The sequence below is a fragment of the Oreochromis niloticus genome, linkage group LG20, assembly GCF_001858045.2.
Source record: "Oreochromis niloticus isolate F11D_XX linkage group LG20, O_niloticus_UMD_NMBU, whole genome shotgun sequence".
Classification (NCBI taxonomy): Eukaryota; Metazoa; Chordata; class Actinopteri; order Cichliformes; family Cichlidae; genus Oreochromis; species Oreochromis niloticus.
Window position 1 is genome coordinate 22,092,103 of NC_031984.2, and position 27,362 is coordinate 22,119,464.

The 27,362-nt window shown below is 40.8% G+C and overlaps 2 protein-coding genes across 20 annotated transcripts in view; both read left to right on the forward strand.

Annotated features, from left to right (window-relative positions):
• Nucleotides 1-815: 815 nt before the first annotated feature.
• ube4b (ubiquitination factor E4B, UFD2 homolog (S. cerevisiae)) lies at nt 816-19,191 on the forward strand. 3 transcript variants are annotated; one of them, XM_003444905.5, is made up of 29 exons: nt 816-1,169; nt 2,169-2,388; nt 4,828-4,963; nt 5,206-5,293; nt 5,601-5,745; nt 5,854-6,079; nt 6,263-6,739; nt 7,282-7,392; nt 9,512-9,653; nt 9,869-9,969; nt 10,161-10,275; nt 11,034-11,117; nt 11,293-11,349; nt 11,824-11,940; nt 12,332-12,430; nt 12,536-12,649; nt 12,857-13,055; nt 13,422-13,560; nt 13,646-13,745; nt 13,938-14,065; nt 14,246-14,344; nt 14,578-14,813; nt 14,961-15,087; nt 15,241-15,385; nt 15,611-15,745; nt 16,218-16,409; nt 16,660-16,834; nt 17,803-17,949; nt 18,102-19,191. In XM_003444905.5, exons 1-29 carry the CDS (start codon nt 1,143-1,145, stop codon nt 18,164-18,166), a joined length of 4,146 nt encoding a protein of 1,381 aa, XP_003444953.2. In that variant the 5' UTR covers nt 816-1,142; the 3' UTR covers nt 18,167-19,191. The 3 variants fall into 3 exon arrangements, with proteins under 3 accessions (XP_003444953.2, XP_019205215.1, XP_005478265.1); XM_019349670.2 differs by lacking the exon at nt 7,282-7,392 and having other exon boundaries at nt 817-1,169; XM_005478208.4 differs by lacking the exons at nt 6,263-6,739; nt 7,282-7,392 and having other exon boundaries at nt 823-1,169.
• A 1,233-nt stretch (nt 19,192-20,424) lies between these two features.
• kif1b (kinesin family member 1B) overlaps nt 20,425-27,362 on the forward strand; it is a 59,799-nt gene continuing 52,861 nt past the window's right edge. For 6 of the 17 annotated variants that reach the window (XM_025901528.1, XM_025901526.1, XM_013271116.3 and 3 more), the window contains exons 1-2: nt 20,442-20,752; nt 21,949-22,104. In XM_025901528.1, coding sequence (XP_025757313.1) covers nt 21,999-22,104 — 106 coding nt within the window. In that variant the 5' untranslated portion in view covers nt 20,442-20,752; nt 21,949-21,998. Of the gene's footprint in view, nt 20,753-21,948; nt 22,105-27,362 lie in introns of all 17 variants that reach the window. The other 11 variants (XM_025901525.1, XM_025901532.1, XM_025901533.1 and 8 more) reach the window with 4 other exon arrangements.

The window sequence follows — 27,362 nt, forward strand, 5'->3', positions numbered from 1 at the left end:
CAGCCCCCACCAGGGGTTATATACCTGGGACTCTCCATCTTCTTCATTTGTTTTAAAAACTGAAGAAGCTTCTTGGATGGGAAGTGAAACGTCTTCACAAACCTAAAGAAATCCAGTTGACCTCTTTTTTTTCAATCTCAAGACTCAATCCAGGACAGATATTTTTGCACTTTTATAAATGTAGCTGCATTTCTCAATGCACATACCATATATTTATGAGTATTCCATGTAAATAGTGAATGAACTGGTACTTTCTAGTTAGTTGATCAGTCAGGTGGGGCAACTCAAGGTTTAAGTGTCTTGCCCAAGGAAACTGGGTATTTTGTATACTGACTGCCTGTGTTTAAAAAAAAAAAAAAAAAAAAAAAAAAAAAATATATATATATATATGTATATATATATATTTATTAATTATGGCGAGTTATTACCAAAAATTGTCAAATTTGGTTGCCTGTTCAGTTCATCTGGTGTACTGCCCACCCTGTCACACACGTGATGTGGCTGTAACTGCGGTAAAAATAAATAGGCATTAAAATAAAATGTATAGGCACATACTGTATATTGCAGGCATCTTTACCTGGTGACAGATGATTGGCAATTACGTCACTAATATAAGTCTTTGCAGTGACCTTGCACCCCTCTGACTGGCCATGGTTCACGCACGCTCAGTTTGATACGTTGTATGTGGTAACTGTGACCTCAGTTATAACCCGAGGTCATGCTAATGCAGGAGCGTTACATTGAAGTGACCTAAAACAGACTTTTATACTTACACAACAGGTGAAATACTCCATTTATCTGTGCGACACGCTACGCACCCCCACCTTTGGTCCCTTTGGTCACGTGACTTGTGGAACCAAAATGGCCGCTGTTGTATTTTGACGTATAATAGCTAGCTACTTTTCTTTTTGTTTCATTCTTGGTAGAAAACCAGCAAACAGCAGACTTTTTGGGGGAACTATATTTCGCCATCCTCCGAATATCGGTGTCGTTTTTTATCTTGAAGACAATCAAAAGCCTGACACATATATTTGTTGAATGAGTTAGACTATGCATATTTAGATCTAATACAAGCTAGCTAGCTGGCTCTGGCTGGCATATTAAAGCATTAGAAAGTGAAATAGCTAGCTGTCTTAGCTGGGATGATGGAGGAGTTGAGCGCAGATGAGGTAAGGTGACAATATGAATAAACGCTTACACAGGGAATTGAAATGATTTTACGTTACTGACGTTACAAATGTACGTTTTGCAAATTCTTCCTTTACCCCTTTTAGGGGTATTGCTGCTAGCTGAGGTGCTACAAAAACTAGCTGATGGAAGAAATACATTTTCGACAAAAATCTCAGTTAGCTAGAACACGGTAGTGGGTGTTACGCAGTTTAACTCAAAGGCCAGTTATTCACTTCTTATATTGGGAATATAAGAAGTGAAAGAACGAGAGGTGGATTTGGGCCGTGTTCTATTTAGCTGGAGCAGCTGGGTTGCTAAATGAAAGTAGCTAACGTAATGCTACAAGCTGGAGAACACTGCTCTTATATAAAGCATCGAAAATATTTCAAGATCTTGTTAGCCGCTTGTAAGTGGCAGATATTTGTCTGTGTTGTGTTTTCACAGGGAAGTTAGGAAGGGAATACCTTTTGACTGATTTGTTTTCGCGTGTCACCTCGCGGCGGTTTAGCTGACAGACAGAAATTAGCCTGCGAGACGACTCAGCATAAAAAACACACACAGAGACCGGGCCACCATTGTGCAATCAGCCGTGGGCCGATGCATGGCCATTGAGCTGTTTATGTGAAATCGCATACAGCATACTGCAGTTTACAGTCATCATTTTCAGCTGCTCGATTAGCATTCAGCAGAGTGTGCAGCAGATAATTTAGCTTTAACGTCGCTCCTCGGCCAAGCTGCGACGATTCGTGTCCGCATCTGACTTTATTCGCGATGTTTTTCTTCAGATCTGACTTTAAAACGTACAACAAAGAAAATCTGTGCCTTAATGATCTGTCTTTTCTGGGCAATATATGCATAATTTGGTTATTCTTACAGTGTCCAGGGATTTATATACATACATATAGGTTTATTATTAACCTATTAATACATTTCAACGTTATGCAGTTATGAAGAGCTACAGAGTTCTTTTAATGACCCTGTATATCTGCCCATTCAAGATTCGCAGGAGGAGATTGGCACGATTGGCAGGAGGACAAACGTCCCAGCCTAGCACCCCTCTCAGCACACCCCTGACATCCCCACAGAGAGAGACTCCACCTGGACCCCTCCCTGGACCCTCAGGTGCTGCACCCCAACCCGTGCCACCAGCTGCCTCTCAATCACTGGGCCTCAATGTCCACAGTGGTACCCCTGCTACATCCCCTATGGGCACCTCTGGTAAGAAATTAAAACAAGGTTCTGGGAGGCAATTTCCTATAAGGAAAAATAAAAAAAAATATTGAAAAAAGTTTGTGACATTGAACAGTGTTAAAATATCAAAAATCCCCCAAATCAGGGTACACTGTGACAAAAAGTGTACCCTACTAGACACGAATGGTGAGCCCTCTAGTACAAAGGTAGAATGGAGGCTTCAGTCATGCACGGGCTCTAGAAAATGCAGCAGAGATCCATGTATGGATACAGCAACAGTTTCCTGGCATTGTTTGTTGCTATGCATAGCCATGCTGCTTTAAAGGTCTTCCTTTTAGGCCCAGTGGTGCATTTCCTAAGTGATTAATAAGAAGAAAAAATACTGGCAGTTGGACAAGCCATACCTACACACCAACTTATTAATGTGTATTACATCTGACATTGGTAGGGTAATCATTCGATTGCATGATTGTTGTATAACCAGGAGAGAGCTGTTAATTCCAGCCCCCTATCCGGTGTAAGATCCTCTGTTAATCAGATTTCTCACTACCTGTCTGCAGTAGTCAGTAAGCAACTTAAAAATTCCAATCTGAGCCTTTGCTAACCCAGACTGACTAAACAGTTGGTTCTTCTTTAAGCAATAGCTGTGACATGAATTCTAAAACTGTACATGGTTGCCTATTCATGTCATATCTTTGTGTGGTTCCCAGTGGTAAGTGTTAGAGAATGGCAGTAAAAAGTGCCTTATTTTCAGCATTAAACGTCATCTTTGATTACAATATCAGGAAAGATAAAGACGATAAAAACTTATTTTGTATAAAAACTGAACTGAACAATCATTTCAAAATCAAAGCCTCAAACCTGCTGTTTCTTCTTTAAAAACTTGTAGATATGTATATTAATATTTTCTTCATTTCAGCAGCTCTAACGGAGTCTTTTTTTTCTGGCAAATGTATACTTTTTTCCCCGACTACTGCCACAACTTTAGGGCCATTTTGCACAACCTCTTCCTCATTTCGTCTTCCTTTCTTGATCTTTTCATGTCATCACACTCTGATATTATGCCAGCCATGTATAGATGTATGTACTGCGTATGTCTCAGATTTTAGTCATTACATTTACTGACATAGAAAATTAGGATTCCCTTTGATCACAACATCCAAATGCGTTTGCCAGTCCACACGCAAGGTATTTGATTCGTTTATTCTTTTTGTTTCAAAATATTTTCATTGAATACATCCGAGAAAATAGGATTTAATGTGAAACATAACTCGAGGGCATTTCAAAGAGGAATCAGCCCTGTGTGCTTACACAGTTCACTGGTAAAGGTGTCTTGTTTTCTTTCTGTACGAAGGCCAGTTGAAAGTGAAGAGTAAACATGACTGATGTTTGGTTTTGGGTGACTGTTTGACATCAATGACCTGGATCCATCATGTTTTTTGTTTCGATTTAATTTCCTCAGAGTTCTTAGTGTGCTTTTTTTTGACTGTAATGTCGTTACTGTAATCGCTGTATGTTGGGACTGTTTATACCTTGAAAGCAATAAAAAGATTACAAAAATCTATAAAACAGGAAAAGACATGATAGACTAAAATTCAATGCTGTGCAAAGGATTTAAAGTGTACAATATGAATCAATACAGTCAATATTTTTCATTTCTCCAACTCTTTAGTTCATCTGAGGGGTTGGTGAGTTATGTCAAACTTCAAGTCAAAATTTTTTTGCGTCACAAAAGTAGCTTTAAAACCTCTGCTGACCACATAACAAGGTAGGGAGCAGGTTACGTTCAGTTTCGATTTAAAGGCTTGGGGGATTTTGGGGTTTTTCTTGTTTACAGTATGTAAGTGCTTTATAGGATTTTTTTTTTTTTCTTTTTTGAGGGAGGAGTGTGTTTTATATGTGGAACTTTTTAAGTCTCACCTTACCAAAACTATCCAATGATGCCCAGCTGTAAAGTTACAGTAACACAAACTGTGCATCTCATTCTGACTGGAAATAAATGGATACATGTTGTTATACTGGATTCTAATCTGCTGCTAAGTCACTTTTACACTGCTGGAATTGCAGCTACCTAAACACAGAGCACATACCAAGAATACCAATTCAATCAATACAATTAATTTCACTTTGATCTGCTGACAGACTAAAGCGACTTTGTTAGGCTGTGGAAGAATAACAGCAATGTTACATTGTATGCAGTTTAAAGTACTCACGTATGCACTCGGCACTGCAATAATTAACTCAAATTAAATGTTTTTCTTACTGCTCTGTGCACACAGAGCGCTACACCTGTGTTGAAAAACACAAGAAAAAAATTAAAAACAAAAGCAAGCAAATTTAAAACCTTACTATTTCAGTTTTATCTGAAGATGGAGGCACAAGAAAGCCTCCAGAAATGTGTCAGATTTGATTCATTTTTGTCATTGCTGTTCAGAGAGATTCACTTGTGGTGTTTTGCTCTTCCAGGGGTCGCTTATGGTAGTCAGAGCAGCGAGGGTGTGAGCTCACTCTCCAGCTCCCCCTCCAACAGCCTTGAGACTCAGTCCCAGAGTTTGTCCCGATCGCAGAGCATGGATATCGACCCTGCCTCCTGTGAAAAGAGGTGAGAGCGTCTCCTGTGTCCCATTGCCCTACCCAGCTTCTGTTTTCATTCTCAAATACTCCTTATCTGTGGAATTGAACACAAGCTGTGAAAATAATGTAGCTTTCCTCAGCTCAGACTGAAAGGCATATGGACAGAGATTAGATAAATATTGACACTATGTACAATTGAGCTTGGAATAATAGCATAGTTTGCTTGGAGATAATGGCTTATTAAGAACTGTGGTTTCTCTTTTATTCCAGCATGTCCCAGGTGGATGTGGACTCAGGGATAGAGAACATGGAGGTGGAGGACAGTGACCGCAGGGAGAAGAGAAACTTGACTGAAAAGGTAAGCAGTTAGAGTGAACATTAATCAAGAGATGTTGCCTCCTGGACTTTGATCATATCTATCAGGATATCAAGAAAGTCCTAAACGAATAAACATTAAAGGAGTGTCTGGTTGTTTGCAGACGGGTGACGAGGGACTTTCCACAAACGCTATTCTTGGTTTCATTTTTGTTTATATCAACTTATACACACGTACCTCTGTTGTTTCTTGCTCAACCAGAGACGTCATGAGATAACGAGTCTCCTGAGACTCAGTAATGCTTGTTCATTATGCACGTTTTTTTGTTTTTGTTTTTTTTTTTCCTTAGGAAACTTCTGCAAACTCAGATGTCTCTGAAGAACAGGCCCTGCAGCTCATTTGCAAGATTCTCCGCGTATCGTGGAAGGAGCAGGATAGAGATGTCATCTTTCTCCCTTCACTGGCTGCAGAGTTTCACCAGAACCCTAAAGAAGGTAACGCCACTAAACAACAGCTTTTACCATAAAAAGCTGAATCATCAAACACTTTGTTTTTGTACACCTGGGAGCCTCGTGCGACTGTTGTTATGTTTTCTCCTGCAGTATACTCTGACTTCAAAGACCTCATCAGCCAGATCCTGATGGAAGTCTTAATGATGTCCACCCAGTCACGTGTCCACAACCCCTTCGCCAGCTTGACGGCCACCTCACAGCCAATTGCAGCAGCCAAATCCCCCGACCATCGTCTGACGCTGGTGCAGCCCTCCAGCCAAGGTGGAAGCCCAATGGGCCCTAGCGCTGGATCCTTTGGAGCCAGCTCTCTGTCCAGGCAAGTGTCATGAGTCATTATTAATCTCGCGGAGACATATCAAGGCTGCTGATTGGGCTGTTTTTTTTTCTATTTACTTTATTATCATGCTGCCATGTTCTTCCCAGTCTTTTTCATCAAGCTTTAATCATTTCTGTTTTTAAGGCTTTGAGATCATTCTTATCTTAACAATGTTATCCACAGTCTGTATGGCTGTGGTAGTCCTCACCCAGTGGCTTTGGATGCAGCAAAGAGGACCTCCCCCTCTCTCCTCACCCCTACTACATCCGTTGTATCTACACCGTCTACCCCACAGTTCGTTGTTCCCCCCAGCCCACCTGCTTCCACTCCTCCACGGCACTCCCTCAGTGCTCCATCTGCCCCCGTGCCCATTTCCCAAAGGTATCGCCCTTACTCGGTCACCACTCCCTGGGTGGCTCCTTCCCCGACAAGCCCGGGTCACAGAGGGTTTAGTTTCCCTGGACCCTCTCCCAGCCCTGCAGGACCCTCCGTTCCCCCCAACACTCCAGTTTCTGTGCCACCACCTTGTCCCCAGTCTTTATCCTTGAGCTCACCTAGGGGTCGCAATCAACCCTCCTCTGCAACCTCTCCTATGGTGCCTCCTTCTCCCAGACTGAACACTCGACAGGCTGCCTTTGCTGCCAGGATGCCTCCATCTAGGTATCTAAACTGTCACCTGCATGTCAGAGTGGAGTGCAAACGCAAGCCAGCATACTAAAGCCTGAACCTTTGGTGATGTTTCTGTTCATCACTGGTGATATCTGCTCCTACATTAACTTTCCTGCATTCAGAAGTTACTAGCACTTTAACATTTCTGTGGTTAAAATCTTGTGAGACAACGAGATTTAAAAAATGCTACCTCTATCACAAAGTAACAATTTAAATTTAGGCAATTAAAAAAAATTAATACATACATTTAATATTAACAGCTGTAGTTCTTTGTATAAGGTCATCATGATACAGAGCTAGCATGAGTGTGCTAAAGCGATAGAAAACTAGTTTAAAAAGAGAAAGTAGTCTCCAAGAAAGCATGCATCTTCCCTGTTCTCCCTTTCCCATTTCCTTTTTTTTGTTTGTTACTGCGCCACATTTGTCTTGATGCTTTTTTCCCCCGTTGGCTTTCTGCCTCCTCACACTTATACATCATCCTCCTTTCTTCCAGTCTTTCTCTCATTTCACCTGTTTTTCTCTCGTCCTGTCAGCCCCCTTTCGTTCCTGTTTTTTGCCCTCTCTGACATGTCTCAGGACAGCGATGATGAAGACTCTGAGGAGGAGCAGGAGGAGGATATTTCACAGGTTCAATTTGGGTCCAGGTACACCACTGTGTGGTGTGTGTTAACGCGCGTGTGTGTGCACGCTTGCTCAGGGATGGGCTCTGCTGCATGTTCCAGCGGGTCCGGTAGGCTTGCCACTAACCGTGCACAAAGACGACAGGCGAGATTAAAGAAGATTAAACCATCTTTAGGAGTGTTTTGGTCATCGACATTCAGAGATAATTTCCCATAACTATACATTTTAGTACATGCAATATGGAGGTAAGTAATAACCACAGTAACTCTTCTGCAAACGGCTTTAAGATCTAGAAAATCTTCAGTGCTATGAATCGCTCATTAATGACTCTGAGTTTCTGTCTGTATAAGAATCCATTTTTACGTGCATAATTTTCTTGTTCAGAAAGAGAAATCACCCTTAGCTCAAAGACACGTGAGCCACTGTTTCATCATTATGTAACCCGATCAGACAGCATTAGATATTTATGTATAAGCCTACCAAACCCGTATTTTGTGTTTTCGATTGCAAACATGGGAAGTAACATCATGAATCCCTGACTGCAGAACTGCCCTGCTTTTGATTCATAAATGGAGAATTATATCTCTAAGAAAATATTGTTGCTTACTATTTAAAGCCATCATTTAGCCAGTATATGGGTATATATGTATGTGCACAGAAATACAGAATATATTGCTCACATTAGTAAATTAAATCTACTATGTTGATATCTCTTTTTTTAATGCTGTGGCTCAGAGAAGTTTGGAACAGGTTTGACCTTTGCAGCTTTAATTTGTTTCTGCTGTCTAAATCATCTCGACATTCTTTTAGACTAATATGGAAATTGACAGCAAGGCTTATTGTGCCATATATATACAGCTGAGAAACCATAGAGAGAAAATCATTTTGATTCCTCTTGTTCAGATGTTTTAGCTCACACTTTCAGTGAGTTTGTCTTCATTGTAGCCTCATCTGTTCATTGTAGCTTATAGGATCCATAGATATCTTCAGTAGCATAGTTGCCTAAAAATCAAACCGTATGTGTTTTTTTTGTTTGTTTGTTTTATTTGAGGACCATAAGTACAAACCTTAAAGGGGATTGATGAAATTAAAGTAATTTGATTGTGTACCGACATTAACATTTTCTTGCATGGAGCCGAGAAACTGTTCCTCACAGTAGCAGAAACAGTTCATCTAATTCACAGTTGAGTTCAGTTTGCTTCTTACCTTATTGAAGAAAGAAAAAAATCTGTAGAGCTCGACCGATACAGGACTTTTTAACACTCATACTGGTATTTGGTGATTTTCTTTTCTTTTTTTTCTTTTTTTCAGGCACACAAAACATAAACAGATTCCCTTTTTCTTACATGTAATTTGTGTGAGCTCTTACTGAGCTGACATGGCAATACAGTTTAACACTAATCTTATTTTACCATCTGCTCAGATCACCTGGTGGTTGAATTCATAGCGTTCCAAACATAAGTTGCCAACATGAACACTCATAGTGTGGTTGAAGTGTGTTTCCCCCATTTCTTCTTTACTTTAAAATTTTTCATTTATCACCTGTTAGAAATGCAGCTACCAATTTATATATATATATATATATATATATATATATATATATATATATATATATATATATATATATATATATATATATATATATATATATATATATATATGCAAATAGTGGCTCTGAAAACATGGCATGAACAAAGATGCATTTTCAGTTTTAAATAAAATAATTTCTTGTGAGGTTTTCTATTGTAGCTTTAGATATAGTTACATATCTGGACAGAACTCCTGTTTCTGCATTTCCTGTATGACTAACATCTTATTACCTGCTAGGATTTGTTGTGCATTTCTTGTGAAAATTTTTGCTGTTACAGCTGATCGCTAATGGCAACTGAAGCTCTTAACGTGTTTGTCAGATAGATATGACGAGCTGAATCCTAATGTTGATTTGAAAAAAGAAGGTTTAATGGCATCTAAACATTTTCTTACCGATACTGAGATTTTGCAGTGCTGCCTTTAAAGTGTTTTAGTTTGTCTTCTCTCAGGACTTTTCAGGAAAGTTTGATTCTAATGCTACGTCTGTCCACACTGTGACATTGCCTGTTATGTGATGAGCCTCTCTGTCTGTGTCTGATTTTTTTTTTGTAGTCTTGGGGCATGTGGAGGGGGGATGTCCTGCGAATCAGCCAGTGACCGCTTCACCATTGAAACATGCAAAGAGACAGAGATGCTGAACTACCTCATTGAGCGTTTTGACAGTGTTGGCATGGAGGAGAGGAAAGCTCCCAAGGTAGATGGCAATCAAAATCATAATAAGAGCTGATATATAAAGGTCTTTAATGTGTTCTTCTTGTTTCAGTTGTTTTAAAATGCACTGAGCATAGAAGAACAGGTTGTGCTTTGTAGACTAGCTGCAGGCATTAGGCATAGCTCGTCACATAACACTTTCTTTTTTTTAATCACACTGCAGTCGTTCTCACTCTTCTCTCTGTGTTTCTTTCTCAGATGTGTAGCCAACCAAATGTCAGCCAGCTTCTCAGTAACATTCGCTCTCAGTGTATTTCCCATGTTGCCCTGGTCCTGCAAGGCGCTCTGACCCAGCCTCGGTAAGAAGCCATCCATTAACTCAGACGATCTCTGGGTTTTTACTTTTTTTTTTTTTTTTAAATGCTCTCACCATATTTGTGCATGTTCCGTTCCTTTTCCCTCTCTGTATCCATAGCAACTACTCATTCACCTTGTCTCCAAATGTGTCATTTATTAATTTATTTATTTGCCGTGTGTTTACTACTTTTAGGAGCCCTCTTCAACAGTCTCTGCTGGTACCTTACATGCTGTGTCGGAACCTTCCATATGGCTTTATTCAGGAGCTGGTGCGCATTACTCACCAGGAGGATGAAGTATTCAGACAGGTGATGAGCACATCCATCCATTCTTTTGGATCTGTTTATGCTTACTGAAAGCTGTGGGTTTTTTCCAAAAGAATTCTTACTGCTGCACCCATTTGCTTCCTGTGCACTATGGCGCACACCCATAAATAATCTAGTTAACTGTAATTAATGGGGATGAATCAGTTTAAAAAGGTAGAACTGTATTTCTTCATAACAGCTGGAGATGATCTCATACACCCATATACAGTTTGTACTGGGTGATTCAACTAAGCAAAGCCCAAATATCCATTTTTAATTGTCAAAGATAGAACTGGAAAGTCTGCACGCTGAAGCTTTACCAGCCCAACATGACTGTAAACAGACTGTACTAGGTTGAATCTGCACACTGTGTTTCGCTGGGTTGATCCTGCAAAGCCAGAAATTATGATTCGCTACAAAAACATCCCTGCCCTTTTTTTTTCCCCCAGCCTATTTCTCCTGTAGATGGAGCACCAAATTTAAACAGCTAGAAGGTGACGCCTTGACTCCATAGTAGTTCAAGTAAAATACTGCAAATGGAAATTTATGTTGGTGAATTCATTTTTCCCCCATATTTTGCCGTCTGCTTGTCCAGATGCATGAATATAAAAATGTAAAAACAGAGTGATCCCATGTTTAGGGCAGCTAGTTATACACCCTCACAGTGATGTGTAAATATGGACCGTGTGAACGTTTCTCCAAGGTCAAAATGCACTGAAGCACTGAAGCATGCTGTTTAATGTGTTGTTGTTTTTATTTAGATCTTCATCCCTATCCTCCACGGCCTGGCACTTGCAGTCAAAGAATGTTCCTTTGACAGTGACAACTTTAAATTTCCCCTCATGGTAAGGAGACATTGTCCTGGTCTTTCCTGCAGCTGCAGTAATTCTGTAGGGAAATATATCATACAGCATGGGATGAAGACACATCCACACAACTCATTTTTAGCACAGTTCACGTGTTGGGTTGTGATCTGTTTCTGACAAGTCACTGACCTGATGTCTGTTTTTGATTTTACAGGCATTAGCTGAGCTTTGTGAAATTAAGTTTGGAAAGACTCACCCGGTGTGCAATTTGGTAAGTATGCAAATGGAAAGGTAAAGCTACATCGTAACACTTGAGTGTTGTTCACTGGGTCCTTATGGCTCCGATTATTTTGGACATGTATTGTGAAAGCAGTTTAGTTACCCTGAGCTTATTAATAAATGTAACTGTTGTAAATGTACTTTCCTCATACCAGATGAACTCTGCCTGTTGTGAGACATTTTCCTGTTACGTGGAAAAAGGGCAAGAGGAAATTCCCCGGTGGGGGGGTGGGGTCTCTTAGCTCTCTTAGTGCTTGTTATCTGTCCAATAATATTTCTTTACTGTGTTTAAGTTTTCAAAATACTGTGGAATTAACTGATGCATAATTAGCCATTTAGCTTTACTTACGTAAAATGAGTTATGAGTTACAGTTACTGTTGATTAATATATAAATATATAAATCAGTGTTATTAACCACACTTGACAATAATATGTATTAAATCAAGGATTATGTAATGTGTGCAGGTAACATCACTGCCTTTGTGGTGTCCCAAACCTCTGAGCCCTGGATGTGGCAGAGAGATTCAGAGACTGTCCTACCTGGGAGCCTTTTTCGGCCTCTCTGTGTTCGCTGAGGATGATGTGAGTTGTTTGCTACGATGAGTTGTACTTTGTCTGATTCTCAATTAAATGAGGAGTGTCAAACATAAGGCCCAGGGGCCAGAATCTGCCCGAGAAAGACTCCAATCGGTCCCAGTGAATGGCTTAGGAAAAGGTGAAGGAGGACATAAATTGTGGACTTTTAATTGTCTTATCAGAAATTTTTCTACTTCTCCTACTGATGAGGACCTCCCCCATGACCATCTTATATTACACCATATTATTGTTATTATTATTATTATCATCATATTATCTAATTAAGTAAAGGATAAACTATGGGAAGTAACGCAAACCTCATATTTAAAAAAACAGAACAAAACTGAAGAGTACCAACCATTTGTTTTGTTGTTTTTTGGGCTTTTTTTTTTTTTAGACCAAAGTTGGAGACAAGTACTTCTCCGGCCCGGCCATCACCATGGAGAACACGCGAGTCGTCAGCCAGTCACTGCAGCACTACCTGGAGTCTGCAAGAGTAAGTCTCTGTTTCATTTTTTTATTTTTTATTTTTAACAGCTGTTTTTTCCAGCAGTGTGGAATGATGTTGTTTATTGATTGATATTTTTTTTTTTTAAATCAGGGTGACATGTTCAAAGTTCTCCACAACATCCTGCTAAACAGTGAAACGCGGGAGTTGGCTCTTAATTACATGGCAGCTCTAGTCAACTACAATGTGAAGAAAGCCCAGATGCAGGTAAAGTTGTATGTTTTACAGTCAGCACTGCTGATAAAATTGATGTTTTTGGTATTACTAGATTCAGACCATAAGGAACAAATGTGATTAAAAGTATATTAATTTTAGAAGACATTCTTGATATTATTTAATTTTCGGGGCCAGGTGTTTACTGTGTGTTTGTACAGATTTTAATTAAAAAAAACAAAACATTTTCCTCTCTTTCAGACTGATGACAAGCTGGTTTCGACAGACGGTTTCATGCTCAACTTCTTATGGGTGCTGCAACAGCTGAGCATGAAGATCAAGTTAGAGACAGTGGATCCCTACTATATTTTCCATCCACGGTGTCGCCTTGTCGTCAGTCTTGAGGAAACGCGTCTCAAAGCCACCATGGACGAGCTCAAGGCCTGGCTGTCTGAACTGCGTAAGCTGGCATAACCAGAAATGTTCAGATACATGTGATCATTTCAGTAAATCTAAGTGGACCACATAGATTTTAAAGAGGGCGGTCGTTAAAGATAAATATCAGTTGCATGTGAAGTCATCATTCTGCAGTTCTCATGAACGAATCTTAAGCGTATCAGAGCCACAGTTTTATTTTGTTTTGGGGTATTTTTAACTAATCTAATTGGTTAAAAGAGTCACTTTGTTGCTTTGATGCAGTGAATGAAATCTTTTAAATCTTTGGGCTTAGTAGTGTTACATAATAACCTAGGTCACTAACTTTGTAGAGACTAAAGCTGATATTTGTGTCCTTATAACCATAAATTTCATCTGTGAATATGTACAGATAAAGACCCCGCCAAGTTCACAGAACCCAAATTTCCTACCGAGTGTTTCTTTTTGACGCTTCACACCCATCACTTATCCATCCTGCCTGGCTGCCGGCGCTACATCCGCAGATTACGAGCCATCCGCGAACTCAACAGGTACACGCTCGCACATCTACACGGACAATCATAGCGCGTTAAGTGTATGCGTGTGTGTATTAATACTGCTATTTTTATCTTTTAGGACTGTAGAGGAGCTCAAAAACAGTGAGAGTCAGTGGAAAGATTCTCCCCTGGCGAGTCGACACAGAGAGATGCTCAAACGCTGCAAAACTCAGCTTAAGGTCAGTTTCACGTACTTGTAGATGGAGCTACTGTCTTAATTCATTTAATGATCAAACATCAAGGACAAATTTAAATGTAGAGGTGTGCGAATGCTCTCAGTATTCGTTGGTTGGGTATATTTGGAAGACACGCGTGGCTGATTTTGGCACGGAGCATGTTTACAGACGAGTGATTGTTACTGTGTGTGACAGAAACTGGTGCGAGCCAAAGCTTGTGCTGATGTGGGCCTTCTGGATGAGAACCTGCTCCGCAGATGTCTGCAGTTTTACAGCACAGTCATCCAGCTCATTCTTCGCATGGTGGACCCCACCTACCCCAAGTTAGTCACCTCTCCTCTGACGCACCATGTTGCCATTTGTTTTGATATCGATGTCAGAGGAACAGCTGTGGCATCACACAGTTTGTTTGTTTGTTTGTTTTTCCAGCATTTTTTTTTGCTTCACTTCAGTTTGTTATTAAATCAAGAAGTAATATGTTTGTTTTTCCCTCCCTTGCGCAGCATTAACCTGCCTCTGAACCCCGAGATTCCCAAAAGCTTTGCCGCTCTGCCCGAGTTTTACATTGAAGATGTGGCAGAGTTTCTGCTTTTTGTTGTGCAGTAAGTCCTCTGCTCTCTGCTCATCTATCATGTTTTAGTGACTGTCCTGTGGAGGGCAGTAATAAAATGTTAACAGGAAGGAACGATGAGGGGAAAAATACAGATATTGAATGCTTAACAGGTCTATAAATGTGTATGTACATGTAAAAATCCATAATTCCCAGTGAATTTTGTGAGGAAAAATTAAATCCAAATAAGGGATTTGTGAACTGCTATCTCCTTTTTTCTCCCAGGTACTCACCCCAGGTTTTATATGAGCCATGTGTCCAGGACATTGTCACCTTCTTGGTGGTGTTCATCTGCACTCAGAACTACATCAGGAACCCCTACCTTATCGCCAAGTTGGTGGAGGTGCTGTTCGTCACCAACCCCGCTGTTCAGCCTCGTACTCAGCGATTCTCTGAAATGATGGAGAACCACCCGCTGTCCGTCAAACACCTGGTCCCTGCTCTCATGAAGTTTTACACTGGTGAGCTTTATGTTGTGCTGCAGTTCTCTGCTGATGTTGTGCTCGGTAGAATAAAAATCCAGCTGACTGGCACGTATTCTTTCTTTACTACAAGTTGCGATCTTTTCAAGAAAAAAGTTCACTAAAATCTTTCCCTCCTCTGGTCAGATGTTGAGCATACCGGTGCTACCAGTGAGTTTTATGATAAGTTCACTATACGGTACCATATCAGCACGATCTTCAAGAGCCTCTGGCAAAACATTGCCCACCATGGAACCTTCATGGAGGAGTTCAAGTGAGTTTGCCATTGACAAAAACAGCAGTTGCAATGTTTTATTTGATTTTTTTTTACCTTATTTTAAAGAAATTGTGGTTTAGAGTTTGTGGCTGTATGAATTTTCCGGCCTCACGTCCTCTTCTGTCTCCTTTTGTCCTTCTTTCACACCAGCTCTGGCAAGCAGTTTGTGCGCTACATCAACATGCTGATTAATGACACCACCTTCTTGTTAGATGAGAGCCTTGAATCCCTGAAGCGTATTCATGAAGTTCAAGAGGAGATGAAGAATAAAGAGCAGTGGGAGCAGCTGCCAAGGGTCAGTGCTCAGTTTTGTAGGGTGCTATATTTATTTATCAGTTTTTACAGAGTCTAGCAAAGACGAAACTGTGTCAGAGGTCATATTTGATCAGATTATCGCTTCATTCACAGTTGTGCTGAGCTGTGAAGACAGGCAGAAGGTTACTGCCATTGTATAGGGTAACTTATTTATTATTTTGTCTTTTTTGTGTTTTGTTTTGGGGGGGGTTGTACAAATTTTCAGGAGCAGCAGCAGAGTCGTCAGTCCCAGCTGACTCAGGATGAGCGGGTGTCCCGCTCCTATCTGGCCCTGGCTACCGAAACAGTTGAAATGTTCCACATTCTCACCAAGCAGGTCCAGAAGCCTTTCCTAAGGCCTGTGAGTGTCACTGTTACCAATGAACACTTGATGTATTCTAGAGATTTATTCTCAGTTATACAAATAATATAAAGGAAGCATTATTTGCCATTTTCCTCCAGGCATAGCATAGAATAGGTACGTTGTCATTCAAACTTACACCAGGTAGTGCACGTTGGAATGAAATGTCGGTCTATTGACTCAACATTGGACTAATGCATGCATCCATCCACCCATCCATACATCCATCCATCTTCCCTTTTCCACAGCAATAAAACAGCAAAAAACAATGTATATCATTATTCCAGACATAGTGCACTGCCATGAATATACAGTAATGTGAAACAGTCCAGAGACAGTTTCAGAATGTGCCTTGTTTATGTATAAGAGGGGTGTGGGGGTTATGGAGAGTTCAACAGTCTGTCTTGGGGAATGAAACTATTGGAGAATCTATAGATGTGCTTTTCTAAACAGTGGCTCCTTCTTCACACAGGAGCTGGGGCCTCGTTTAGCTGCCATGCTGAACTTTAACCTCCAGCAGCTGTGCGGGCCGAAGTGTCGGGACCTGAAGGTGGAGAACCCAGAGAAATATGGCTTTGAGCCCAAGAAACTCCTAGACCAGCTGACAGACATCTACCTGCAGCTAGACTGTGCTCGCTTTGCTAAAGCTATAGCAGATGACCAGGTTGGCACTGATGGGGGAGGGGGGAAAATTTGATGTCCAGTCTACATTTAGTTATCCTGAATCATCTATTATCTATTACACATTGTTGTGAGAAATTTCCATCAGAACATATATGTATGAAACACAGCGGTTGATTGTTGTGTGCATTATCAAAACCTGTGCAAGTGTGAAGACATGGCTTAAATTTCAAATCTGTGATGTGATGACAGTAAGGTACTGAAGTCTGACCTCAGGGACTTGTTCTTTGCAGAGGTCATACAGCCGTGAACTCTTTGAGGAGGTGATCTCAAAGATGAGGAAGGCTGGCATTAAGTCCTCAATTGCCATTGAGAAATTCAAGCTGCTATTGGAGAAGGTGGAGGAAATAGTCGCCAAGAACTCCCAGTCTGAAATGGACTACAGTGATGCACCAGATGAGTTCAAAGGTGTGTGAAAGACTGTGTTTAAACAGCACAACTAGAACTTTTGAATCTGGTTATGCAGCAATGGTAAAGCGAATCATCTTTCCCACAGCTGGTGTAATAACATCTCACTTTGATATGTGCTGTATCATTAAATTAATCTATCTAGATCACTTTAGAGTAATGTATTGAGATCCTCAAAGAACATCTATATAAAATAATGGGTCACATTGTGCTGCTTCTGAAAGCATCATATTAAATGTCTCTCTAGGTCTTCAAATGCAGTTTTTAAATAATATTGTCATTGTGTAAAAGACTGACCTGTGACCTCGGGTCAGTCAATGACAGACAGGATCTTTAACGGCCTCTTCTGCTATTGAATTCCAGACATATGCGGTGGATTTTGAAGCTCACTCTGGTCATCTAGACAGCTTAGTGCAAGGCTATCGAGTAACCACAGACTTAATATAATCTAGAAAGAGTATGTGGTCTGCGTGCCTCCTTTGATTCTCAGATATGCCAGCCAGCCCACCACAGTTGATGGGAGTGTGCCATACAGGAGACTTGAGTATCAGCTGTCTGTGTAGATGAAATCTCCCACGACAGGTTTTATTTTTGTAGCACCAGAGTCCTACTGTAACAACCTTGTGACATTTCAACACAGAGCCCCACGCCACCAAACGCTCTGTATCGGACTTCATGGGAAATTTTGTTTACTAGTGTTTTGATAGGTGCACCAATATTGTGGTCATATAAAACATTTTTTTGGACATGTGACAGGCTCCTACGCAAACCATCATGGGCACACATGTATGTCACTTGCTGATTACATTTAATTATTTATTGTTTTTACGCTTACTTTTAGTGTTGTAATACTGGTCCCTCTCCTAATCCAATCAGGGCGCCAGTGCTGCTGGTGATGAATCTGATTTTTAGTGTAGCATCTCGCTCGTAATTGTCTGTAAAATCTGCGTGTGACTGTGTTACAACAGACCCTCTGATGGACACGCTGATGACCGACCCTGTGATGCTGCCTTCGGGGAACATCATGGACAGATCCATCATTTTACGCCACCTGCTCAACTCCCCCACTGATCCCTTCAACAGGCAGCCACTCACAGAGAACATGCTGGAGTCAGGTAACCCCACCATTGATCCTTTTGCTTTATTTATTTTAAACAGATAATGTAAATAAGTGTTTATTTTCAAGGTACGCAAGATCATGCACTTATAGCTGGAGATGAGGCTAATAATTTCAGGATGCCTAAATGTCACAATGTTAATTCCACAGTGCCTGAACTGAAGGAGAGGATCCACACCTGGATGAGGGAGAAACAGGGTGGACGGAGTGTCTAAGGACCACGTCACTGATGTCTGGCCTGCTAATCATCATTAAGGGATCTGTCCAAATCACCTGAATTCAGCATCACTACTACCAATGAGAACAAAAAAAACAAACATTTTGAATGGAGAGGAAAAAAGGAGACTTGATTTGATTATTTTTTTTTTTTTTTATTTTTTTTTGCATTTACCCTTTTTGTCTCAAACCATTATCATGGTTCTAAAACAAAACATAATAAAGCTAAGACTTTTAAGTTTTTCTCATGAGTTTGTGTATATATATATACATATATATATAAATAAGTATATATATCAAAGTATATACATTAATTTAACAATAGTGCATTATAAAGCTGCAGAAACCATTACCAACAGGTTTACCTGCGAGGTGCATACAATCTCTTCATTGATCACCTTCCTTTACGGTTCTCATTTTGTTTGGTATTACTGAGTCTGGTTGGGTTCTGATAAAACTGTTAGCCTCAAGTTTTCTTTATCAAGACTTGTGACGGTGATGAGTTTGAGTCCACGTAATGTTTAATGGTGTCCCAGAGAAAACTTATGCACAGTGTGTGCTTGTAGAAGAGGTTCAAGACTGGGAATACCCTAAACTAATCCTCAGTGTCAGCTTTTGTTTTGAGTACAGTAGGAAGATGAGCTGTGGCTCACCATGATAAAGTGTGCCCAAATTTTCCTTCTCGGACACGTTTTCCCCGCTGACTTTGATAGATTGAATTTACTTGTGTGTGTGTGTGTGTGTGTGTGCACGGCCTTAAGTCGAGAACCTCCTGAGCGCCACATGGACATGTAATCCCCATTTTAGGTCGAGTGGAAGGACCGTGAGAATGTAGCATGATCACCTGAAGCACCATCCTAGGAGCACACCATTAAGTCATCTCACCTTAAAATGGTCTCTTTCAAATAGCACTGTACCTAACTTGACCTTGCTGACCTTAACTGTACAGGAAATTATTTCCTTTAACCACATACCTGTTTTGGAAGCTAGGATTTTGAACTCGAATAAATGATGATGCACATTATTTCACAACTGGTCACCATTTTTTTTCCCCCTCAGACTGATGTCTTAGTGGCTTTGTTTAGTATCTTTTTTAAAATTTAAGTTTAGTGTAAGTAAAGAAAACAAAGACGCTCATGACAAGATACAAAATAACAGATCAATTGCATTTTATTTATACAGTGCCAAATTACAACTGTTGCCTCAAGAAGCTTTATATTATAAGGTGAAGACCATACAATAATACAGAGACAAGCCCAGCAGTCAGACTAACCCCTATGCACTTGGCGAGAGTGGGACCAAAAAACTCCCTTTAAACAGGAAGAAGCCTGCGGCAGAAGCAGGCTCAGAAAAGGGAAACCATCTGCTGCGACCACGTGAGGTGGTGGAGACAGGACAAAAGACTCATTGAAACAGAGTGGGAAAAACAACTACTACATAAATAGCAAAAAAAAAAAGCTGGATGTAGCAAATATAATGCAAACCTGTTTTCATTTTGTGTCAGCAAAGGTAACTTCCAGTTCTAGGGAACAAAAAAATTGTAATCCTTTTTTGAAGGTGCATAGGCTAGTCTCGATTAAACTTGACAACTGTCCAGGATTTACTGGCAAGGACTACACCTGTTAAACTTTTAACTCCAAGTTCATTCCAAAAAGAAACTGCAACTGCAAAAATATCACAGGAAAATGAATTGCTTTGAATCAAACCTGCCTCTTAATGGTTCTTTCGGAGGTTTCCTTCTGTTAAAAGGGAGTTTTCCCTTCCCTTTGTCGCCATGTGCTTGTTAAAAGGGGGTTGTCTGATTGTTGAGGTTTACTCTCTATTATTGTATGGTCTTCACAATAAAAAGCGTCTTGAGGCGACTGCTGTAGTCATTTGGCGCTATATGAATATAATGTAATTGAACTGATTACATTCAAACACAGCAGGAAATGTATTTGCTCATTTTATTTTGTTTTATGGTCAGCGACATCTCTTGTGCCTGCTTTAAGGCCATTTATATGAGCAAAAATATAAATAATTTGGTTTATAAATTCGTGATGCACGGAAAAGGTACGTCGCTAGGCGGCGCTCTTTGCGGTAACCCACGGTGCTGCGGGTAGCGGTAATGAGAAATCCTGCAGTGTGGCGTCACGGGCGAAAAAAACGGGAGCGACACCCACCCTATTCCCTCCCCCTTCGCAACTCCGAGTCACGCCATAGGCTCTTCGCCGCATTAGTCACCACTCTCTGTTTGCTCATTGGCCCGCCAGCCTGTCCGTGAGCGCACTGAGAGGGAGTTGACGTAATCTCTTCGGTAAATCAAGACAATCTACCAATTCTTCTTCTCGCTAATTTGCAGATAGGCGTCCGCCGTTCATCTGTAAGGGAGACTAAAGCAGTCAACGAAGTGGTCGTTTCCAAATACAAATCCTTCCGCCGGAGGATACCGCTATAATGGGTGTTTTTCACGGAAATGGACTTTATAGCAGTTTCCTTGCGCACAGATTCTGATAGAAACAACAAATTTTGACGCTTGCTAGCTAGCGTTAGTTCTCGCCACTGTCCGGTGGTTTTGGTTTTGTCTTTTGCAAGAGTCTCCAAGCGTAAGTATATTTTTTAAAAATAATATATTTCTATTTTTGGGGAGTGTTGTGCACTGGGTTGTTATTACAGATTAGTTTCAAAGATGGATAGGGAGCAGTTGTCTGTGTTAACCAATACACGTCCGGTAGTCAGTGGACCTCTACGTGGCCAAGGTTCCTATAACACAAAAAAAATTAAATATATATAGTTACTTAATTGTTACAGTATATAGAATAATTTGTTTATAGGTTTAGTTGATTATAGTTGGATAGCTGTTTCCGTTAGACTGTAGGTCGTAAATATTGAAGTCAGAGCCAGTAACATTTAACGGGTTAAAGCTAGCTTGCCATAGAAAATATAATAGCTACTGTTGGAAGCTTCGCCTCTGGTAGGATTTAACGTCAAACGCTTTTAACCCTGCCGGATAGGGTAAATGTGAACAATGTGTCCAGTCTGGACCGCTAAAATAAGCATGTAACTCCTCCCTTGCAGTATTCCCCAACATGCAGCGGCGGAGGATTAGCCTACTTCCTAACATCAGCGAATTTAATTTTTTTAAAAGGGGGAAATTTAAGCTCTCCGTCTGCACAAAATGAACAGTGTCAGATGCAACAGACAGGCCCTCGGTTAGCTGTCCCACTGTAGCTCAAACCAAATAGGGGAGATAGGATTTCATGGGCGTATGCTTCGGCAAGTATGGCTGACTGACTGCAAGTACATGGAAAACATGGGATATTTAGGCTGTGTAGTCACCGGGTGTGGGTTGTGTAGCCTAAATGGACTGTAAAAACGATGGAAAGTTGTGTGGTATTTTAACGCCACGTTATTTTATGCATGCAACAATCGTGATTTGTGATCTTCATATTTTGTTTTCAGCTAAAGCGCATTTCACGTAAACTGTGGGTTTATGAAATAAATATAAAGTCTTACATCCTCTGTTTGATTTGCTAAATGTGTGATCGGCTGCTGTTTACAAAATATTAAAGGCTTCATCGGGTTTGGTCGGCCATATTTGTTGTAGGCTGTTATGACTAAAAATTGGGAGGGGGTGGACTTTCATTGTGTTTGATTTACATTTAGTGAAAACAGGCTCTGCTCCTTTCACTATAGCACTTTTGTTTTATTTTTAAAGAAGGAAGCAAACATTGTCTGGCTTCACTGCATCACTTATTGTTTTAACTAAGGAGATGCACATTTGTTTTTCTGTTTCCTTTAGGAGGGATATACACAAGGGATCTTACAGGGAGACGGACTTAAACTGCAAACATGTCTGGGGCGTCTGTGAAAGTCGCTGTTCGAGTTCGACCCTTCAACTCGAGGGAGATCAGCAAGGAGTCAAAATGTATCATTCAGATGCAAGGCAACACTACAAGTAAGTGGCCTACTGGCATCCATGCAAGACCACCAACACAAACTGGGGGGGGGGGCATCTTGATTTTATGCAGGTCCAGTCTGCAGGAACACTTTGGTGTACCATGCATGCTCCTGCATGTTCTTCCTTCGGGCGTCTTAGCAGAGAACAGTAGAATGAGCAAACTGAATAGTGGACGGTTGGGGACGAGCAGCCTGAAAGAGAATAAAAGGCTTACAGAGTGAAATTCCTCCTCCTCTGGAGGGGTGTGCATGCCAGAGGAGATTCTGTGTGAGAAACGCTTAGTTGGTTCACGCTGGGAGACCCAGGGGTCGTTCCACAGCGTGGCCTGCCAGCACCCCCAGTTCAGCTAGGCTTTATCACACGGCCACTGTTTTTCTTTAATGGATGTGTGTGCTGCTTTATAGTTTATGGTTGCGTTATCTCTTGAGTGTACACAAACAATTTGTGAAGAGCTTGTTAGATGCATATAAAACACAATTGGCAGTTAATTATTTACAAGATTTGCATCCCTTTTTGAACCACAGTGGTTGAGATAGAGATGCAAAGTCTGACAGGTTAAGTAAAAATATATATATTTATAACTTTTCTCATGTTGCAGCAATCCGTGATTGAGGCATAGGGAAGGATGTTAAGACCATCTAAGCTTTAGTTTTAAGCGAAGGCATATCAGCTTTGATTATGTGATAGTGCCCTTATTTACTGTAAAGCATGCTTGTCGACAGTGTTATATGATAAGCAATAGCAGAGCAAGAAGAGAAAACCTGAATATGGTTTGCAGTCATGTGATTCAACCTGCTTACTTGTGAGTCATCCGTTACTGTGAAGTGTTGGCTGCCTCCTTACTCATGACTCTGTCGTGTGTGCTTCATTCCAGCTGAGCACAATCTCCACGACGTTAGCGTGGAAGCATTTATTAACCCGCAGTAACGAGACAGCATGTGGAAACAGAAACATGCTCTACCAGCTGGCTCTCGAGTTTTGTCTGTCAGTCTTATATCACCCTCATTAGACTAAGCTTATATGAATCTTCCATAAGATCAAGTGTCCCTACCAGTTATGGCTTACTTGTCCTTTATCTCTCACACTCTACCAAAGAGAAGCTTTGTGTCAAATCCCTAGTAGTTTTACTCTATATCCTTGGGTTTTCATTATGCCAATGTCACCCGAAGGAGCTGGAGGGTGACTCGTGGTTTGTAGCAGAGCTGCAGTGGAATATGCAGCGTTTTTTAGGGGGTTAGTCAGTGAGTGTGTGTGAGCGAGTGAGGGAGAGGAGTAGGCTGCGGTACTGCCTACTCTGCCTCCTTTCACATGGGCAGATTGCAGAGCAGAAAGGGAGGCTGGCAGGCGGCCATACTCTCCCTTCGTCAGGACTTCATTGCAGATGGTATGCTGAGAATGCGCTGTCTTATTTGGATGCCGAGAGGCCGAATCTTACCTGATGGCTCAGACACGCACAGGATCATACTGAGATCATTTGGCTTGAAGTTTTAAAAAAAATCTGACCTTTATATTGTTGTGGTCGTTGTATTCCCTCAGACTTTCTAAAAGACATTGTGCATTTTTACTCTAACCAAATGAAATAGACACAGCATTGCCATTTGAACAATATTTTAATAATCAAAATTTCTATGGTATGTTTTTAACAGTAAATAGATACAATTAGTCACATGAGTGTTACATTTACCAAGGATTTTTTATTTGTCAACCTAGTGTTTTCTTTCTAAGTGATATGTTCAGCGTCCATCTGTGTAATTGTAATTGTGTAACTGCATCATTGAAAAACAAATCTAAACATGACTCCCAAGTTTACACGGTGATCCGCAAAACATCTTTGGGTATCAAAAACCCAACAACGTAGCCTTTCCAGAAGGCGTGAAAGGTGGCTATGAAACAGTTGGTGTCTGACGTGGTGAAACAACAGCATCTAGAGAAACTTCTCAAATCCATGCTACTGGAAATTCCCTTAAAAAAAAATCTCAGGTCGGTATGTTATGTTTTTGCCTTTGTATGATAAGCTGTGATGTAGCACTAGCCAGTCAGTGTGTGTGCTCAGTATGGGTGTACTTCTAATGTTTTCACTGGTTTTTGCTTGGATTTAAATTGGGCTGAAGGCTGCCTGACGGAAATGGGATGTTGCGTGGTCAGCTTGTAGGTGTTTGGCAGATGTGTGCGTTATGCCATGACACTCCCCTTATTGTTGTGACTGGCTCAAGGGCATATGTGCCCGCCTGTGTGCATGTGTCAACAGTACAGAGAAAGATGGGGGTAGGGGGCAAGAACTCGGTCTCTTTCTCGCTCTTTCCCCTTTTCACCATGCATAGAGGGTTGTCAAGGATAGGGTGAGAGCAAAGGAGCAGCAAATTGATTAGCCAGTGTGCAGGAAATGTGTCCAAGGCCTCTGCAGGGAGACAGAAACAAAGCAAAGGCCTCATTCAGGAGACGCTCTCAGACATACCAGAGCTAATGTAATTATAAAACAGTGACGCGATGGCCCGCTAATTTTGTGTTGGTACTCTAAATGTTGAATAACTCCAGTACACTCAAACTCCGCCTTAATCTGGGGCCTGATGTGTTCTTCACATCAGTTTCCATCTTGTTATGTAAGTCATGTGTTATGTGCCCCTTGAGCCAGTGAGGAGCCACTCACGATGTATGGCCAGAGATGATCAATAGAGCTTACAAAGCACACAGAGATGTTATGATGAAGCATTTTGTCAACTGATTGCAAACCTGCAGTCTAGTCTAGTCGCTGTCTGTTGTTCAAAATCATGTTTCTAATGCCTTATCAGTAGTCTACACTAGCCACATTTTCAGGAACGGGATGTTAGACGATATTATCACTTAAGCTAAGAGTAAACAAAATGACCAATTGAAAGCACAAACAGAAGGTCACCACATCAATTAAACCTTCACCTTTCAGATACAATTCACCCAAGTGTGCTCTCACTATGAGGTAAGTGGATGCTGACCTTACCCTGCAGGGAAGAACGAGCTCAGCTCCAGTGTCAGTTACACATAAGAGGAGGCTCTCATCACAGCAGAAATAACAATGAACCATTTTCACGTCAATGAAATGCAGTTATTGGTGGGACATGCAGCAAGGAAGGTGGGTTTGGATGTGGGGCAGTCATACTTTCGCTGAACCCTGTGCAGACAGGGCTTATTGACCTGATTAAGACCAGTAATCCTTTGGCTTGCCCCGTAATCCTTGTGACCCTTGCAGGTGTATACATACCGACATGCACCCGCTCTAGGGTGTTACATTCCTCATCACTCAGATAGTTCTGGAGCCAAACATTCACAAATGTACAGAGCAAACTTTTACATTCAAACATGACCTCCTAATGAGGAGGAAGGACGGGCAGACTGTGTCACAGGACTGTCAGCTGAGAGGCACAAATGCATGTCATGCAGGTCACCCAGTTTTTACTGAACTACTCGTAGCAGGTGTCTTACAGAAAGTCGCACAGTTAGTGTATCGATGAGTGTGTTAAACTAGCTGTTGAAGCTAGGGAGACTGTGTGCTAATATTGTTATTATTATGTCTTAACTCACATTTAACATTGCACTTAGCATTTTTGAACAGCGTACAAGCTCTCTGCTCACCCTTACCTATCCATAAACATATTTAAATTTGTAAGCAAGTCACAGACTTTTCATGGAGCATTACTGCTAAGTGCACACTATCTGCTTAGCTAGTGTGTGTATACAATAGTACTAATACTTGTACTAATACTAATAACATCTTTCTACACAGTATTCCAAGTGCTGTGTTTGTTTGTTTTTTTACAACAAGCAACATGTACCCATTCAGATAACTCATGCAGTGCTTTATTCTGTGCCTTTTAAGCACTTTCTATCATACACACACTGACTCTCTGATGGATCCATCAGGAGGCATTCAGGATTCACCATCTTGCTTGAGGCCTCTTCAACATACGAAATGTACCACCAAGTCATAAACCCTAGACCAAGGTACACGCCAAACTTATAAACAGGAAATAGAAACCCTGTAAGGGTCTGAATAGCTGTGTCTCATGAAACCACTGCCATATGTTTTGTGGTTGTCTTCTGTAGTAGTCAAAGCAATAGCAATACTAAAACATCTGCAGTGAATGAATAAAAGCTTCTCTTTTTCTGTATTCTTTGCTTTTTTTAAAATGCATACGAGGGAAACCCACCACAGCTTATAATATTTTGCCTTGTGATTCTTCATGATGCTCTGTTTTTGGGTCAGCTTTGCAAATTGTTGTTAAATGCTGATGTTCTGGCAGTTATTGAAACTGACTGGTGGACAGATGTTTGGGACGTTTGAATATACACAGTCACTTTGTGTAATAGGATGTAGGCTGCTGAATGCTGACCTAGTTACAACAATACTAAACATAGGTTTTAAGATCAGAAGTTCTCAGTTATTGGAATCCTCTTTGATTCTCAGATTCTTTTGATAAGCTTCTCTTCATGTGTCACATGTTTCTTTACTTAATATCTGAAATGAAATGGCACCATTCTTATTTAAGATGAGAAACAAAGCATTGCACAGAGCCCTGATGGCCTTTCCCATTAACACTGAATTATGTTTCATTAATAAGAAATGAATAAGAAACCACAACAGTGCATTGCACATGAGGGATAGCCTGAATGCTGCCATATTCTAGATGTGGCTGAGGTCAGAGGGGAAAGTGTTAAACTCCTCAAAGTGGTTACAGCTTTGTAACTGACCAAGCTTCTTGTGGTTTTCACTTCACAGTTTTTGTTTGCTTTTTGGCAGCTAGGTTTTATTTTGTTTCCAATGTTCCTCCTTTTAAACACTTTACTTTAGTCAATATCAAATTACTTACTCAGTAATCTACATAATTATGCACACTCATTTGCTCAAACTGCAAACAGTTGTTTTTTTTTTTTTTCCTGACATCACTGAATCCTGATGTCAGCTCAAGTGAGTGATACAAGGCATTGTGGGATTTCTTGGTACAAAAACTATGGAAGCAGTAATTTCTCAGACTTAGAAAAACTGTGGACGCAGCGACGCTTGCTGTGGTAGAGCTAGACTAATGAAATATCTTAATAGCATGCAGGGCTGTAATGTAATGTGTATTATAAATAAGCCATGGACTGTCATTAACAGAAGCTACAGCCACACAAAGAAGAGACATCTGCTGTTATATATCAGCGTCATAGCAGATGGATAGAAACACCTCCTCATTAATTGATGCACTCCTTCTATTGAGCTGACGCAGCCTGAGATCTGGGTA

Bases quoted from the DNA above. Each gene is read 5' to 3' on its own strand.
- ube4b (XM_003444905.5), top strand. From the start codon at position 1,143: ATGATGGAGGAGTTGAGCGCAGATGAG. The intron at 11,941-12,331 runs GTGAGTTGTTTG...TTTTTTTTTTAG, and splicing joins CTGTGTTCGCTGAGGATGAT to ACCAAAGTTGGAGACAAGTA. The intron at 14,345-14,577 runs GTAAGTCCTCTG...TTTTTCTCCCAG, and splicing joins TTTCTGCTTTTTGTTGTGCA to GTACTCACCCCAGGTTTTAT.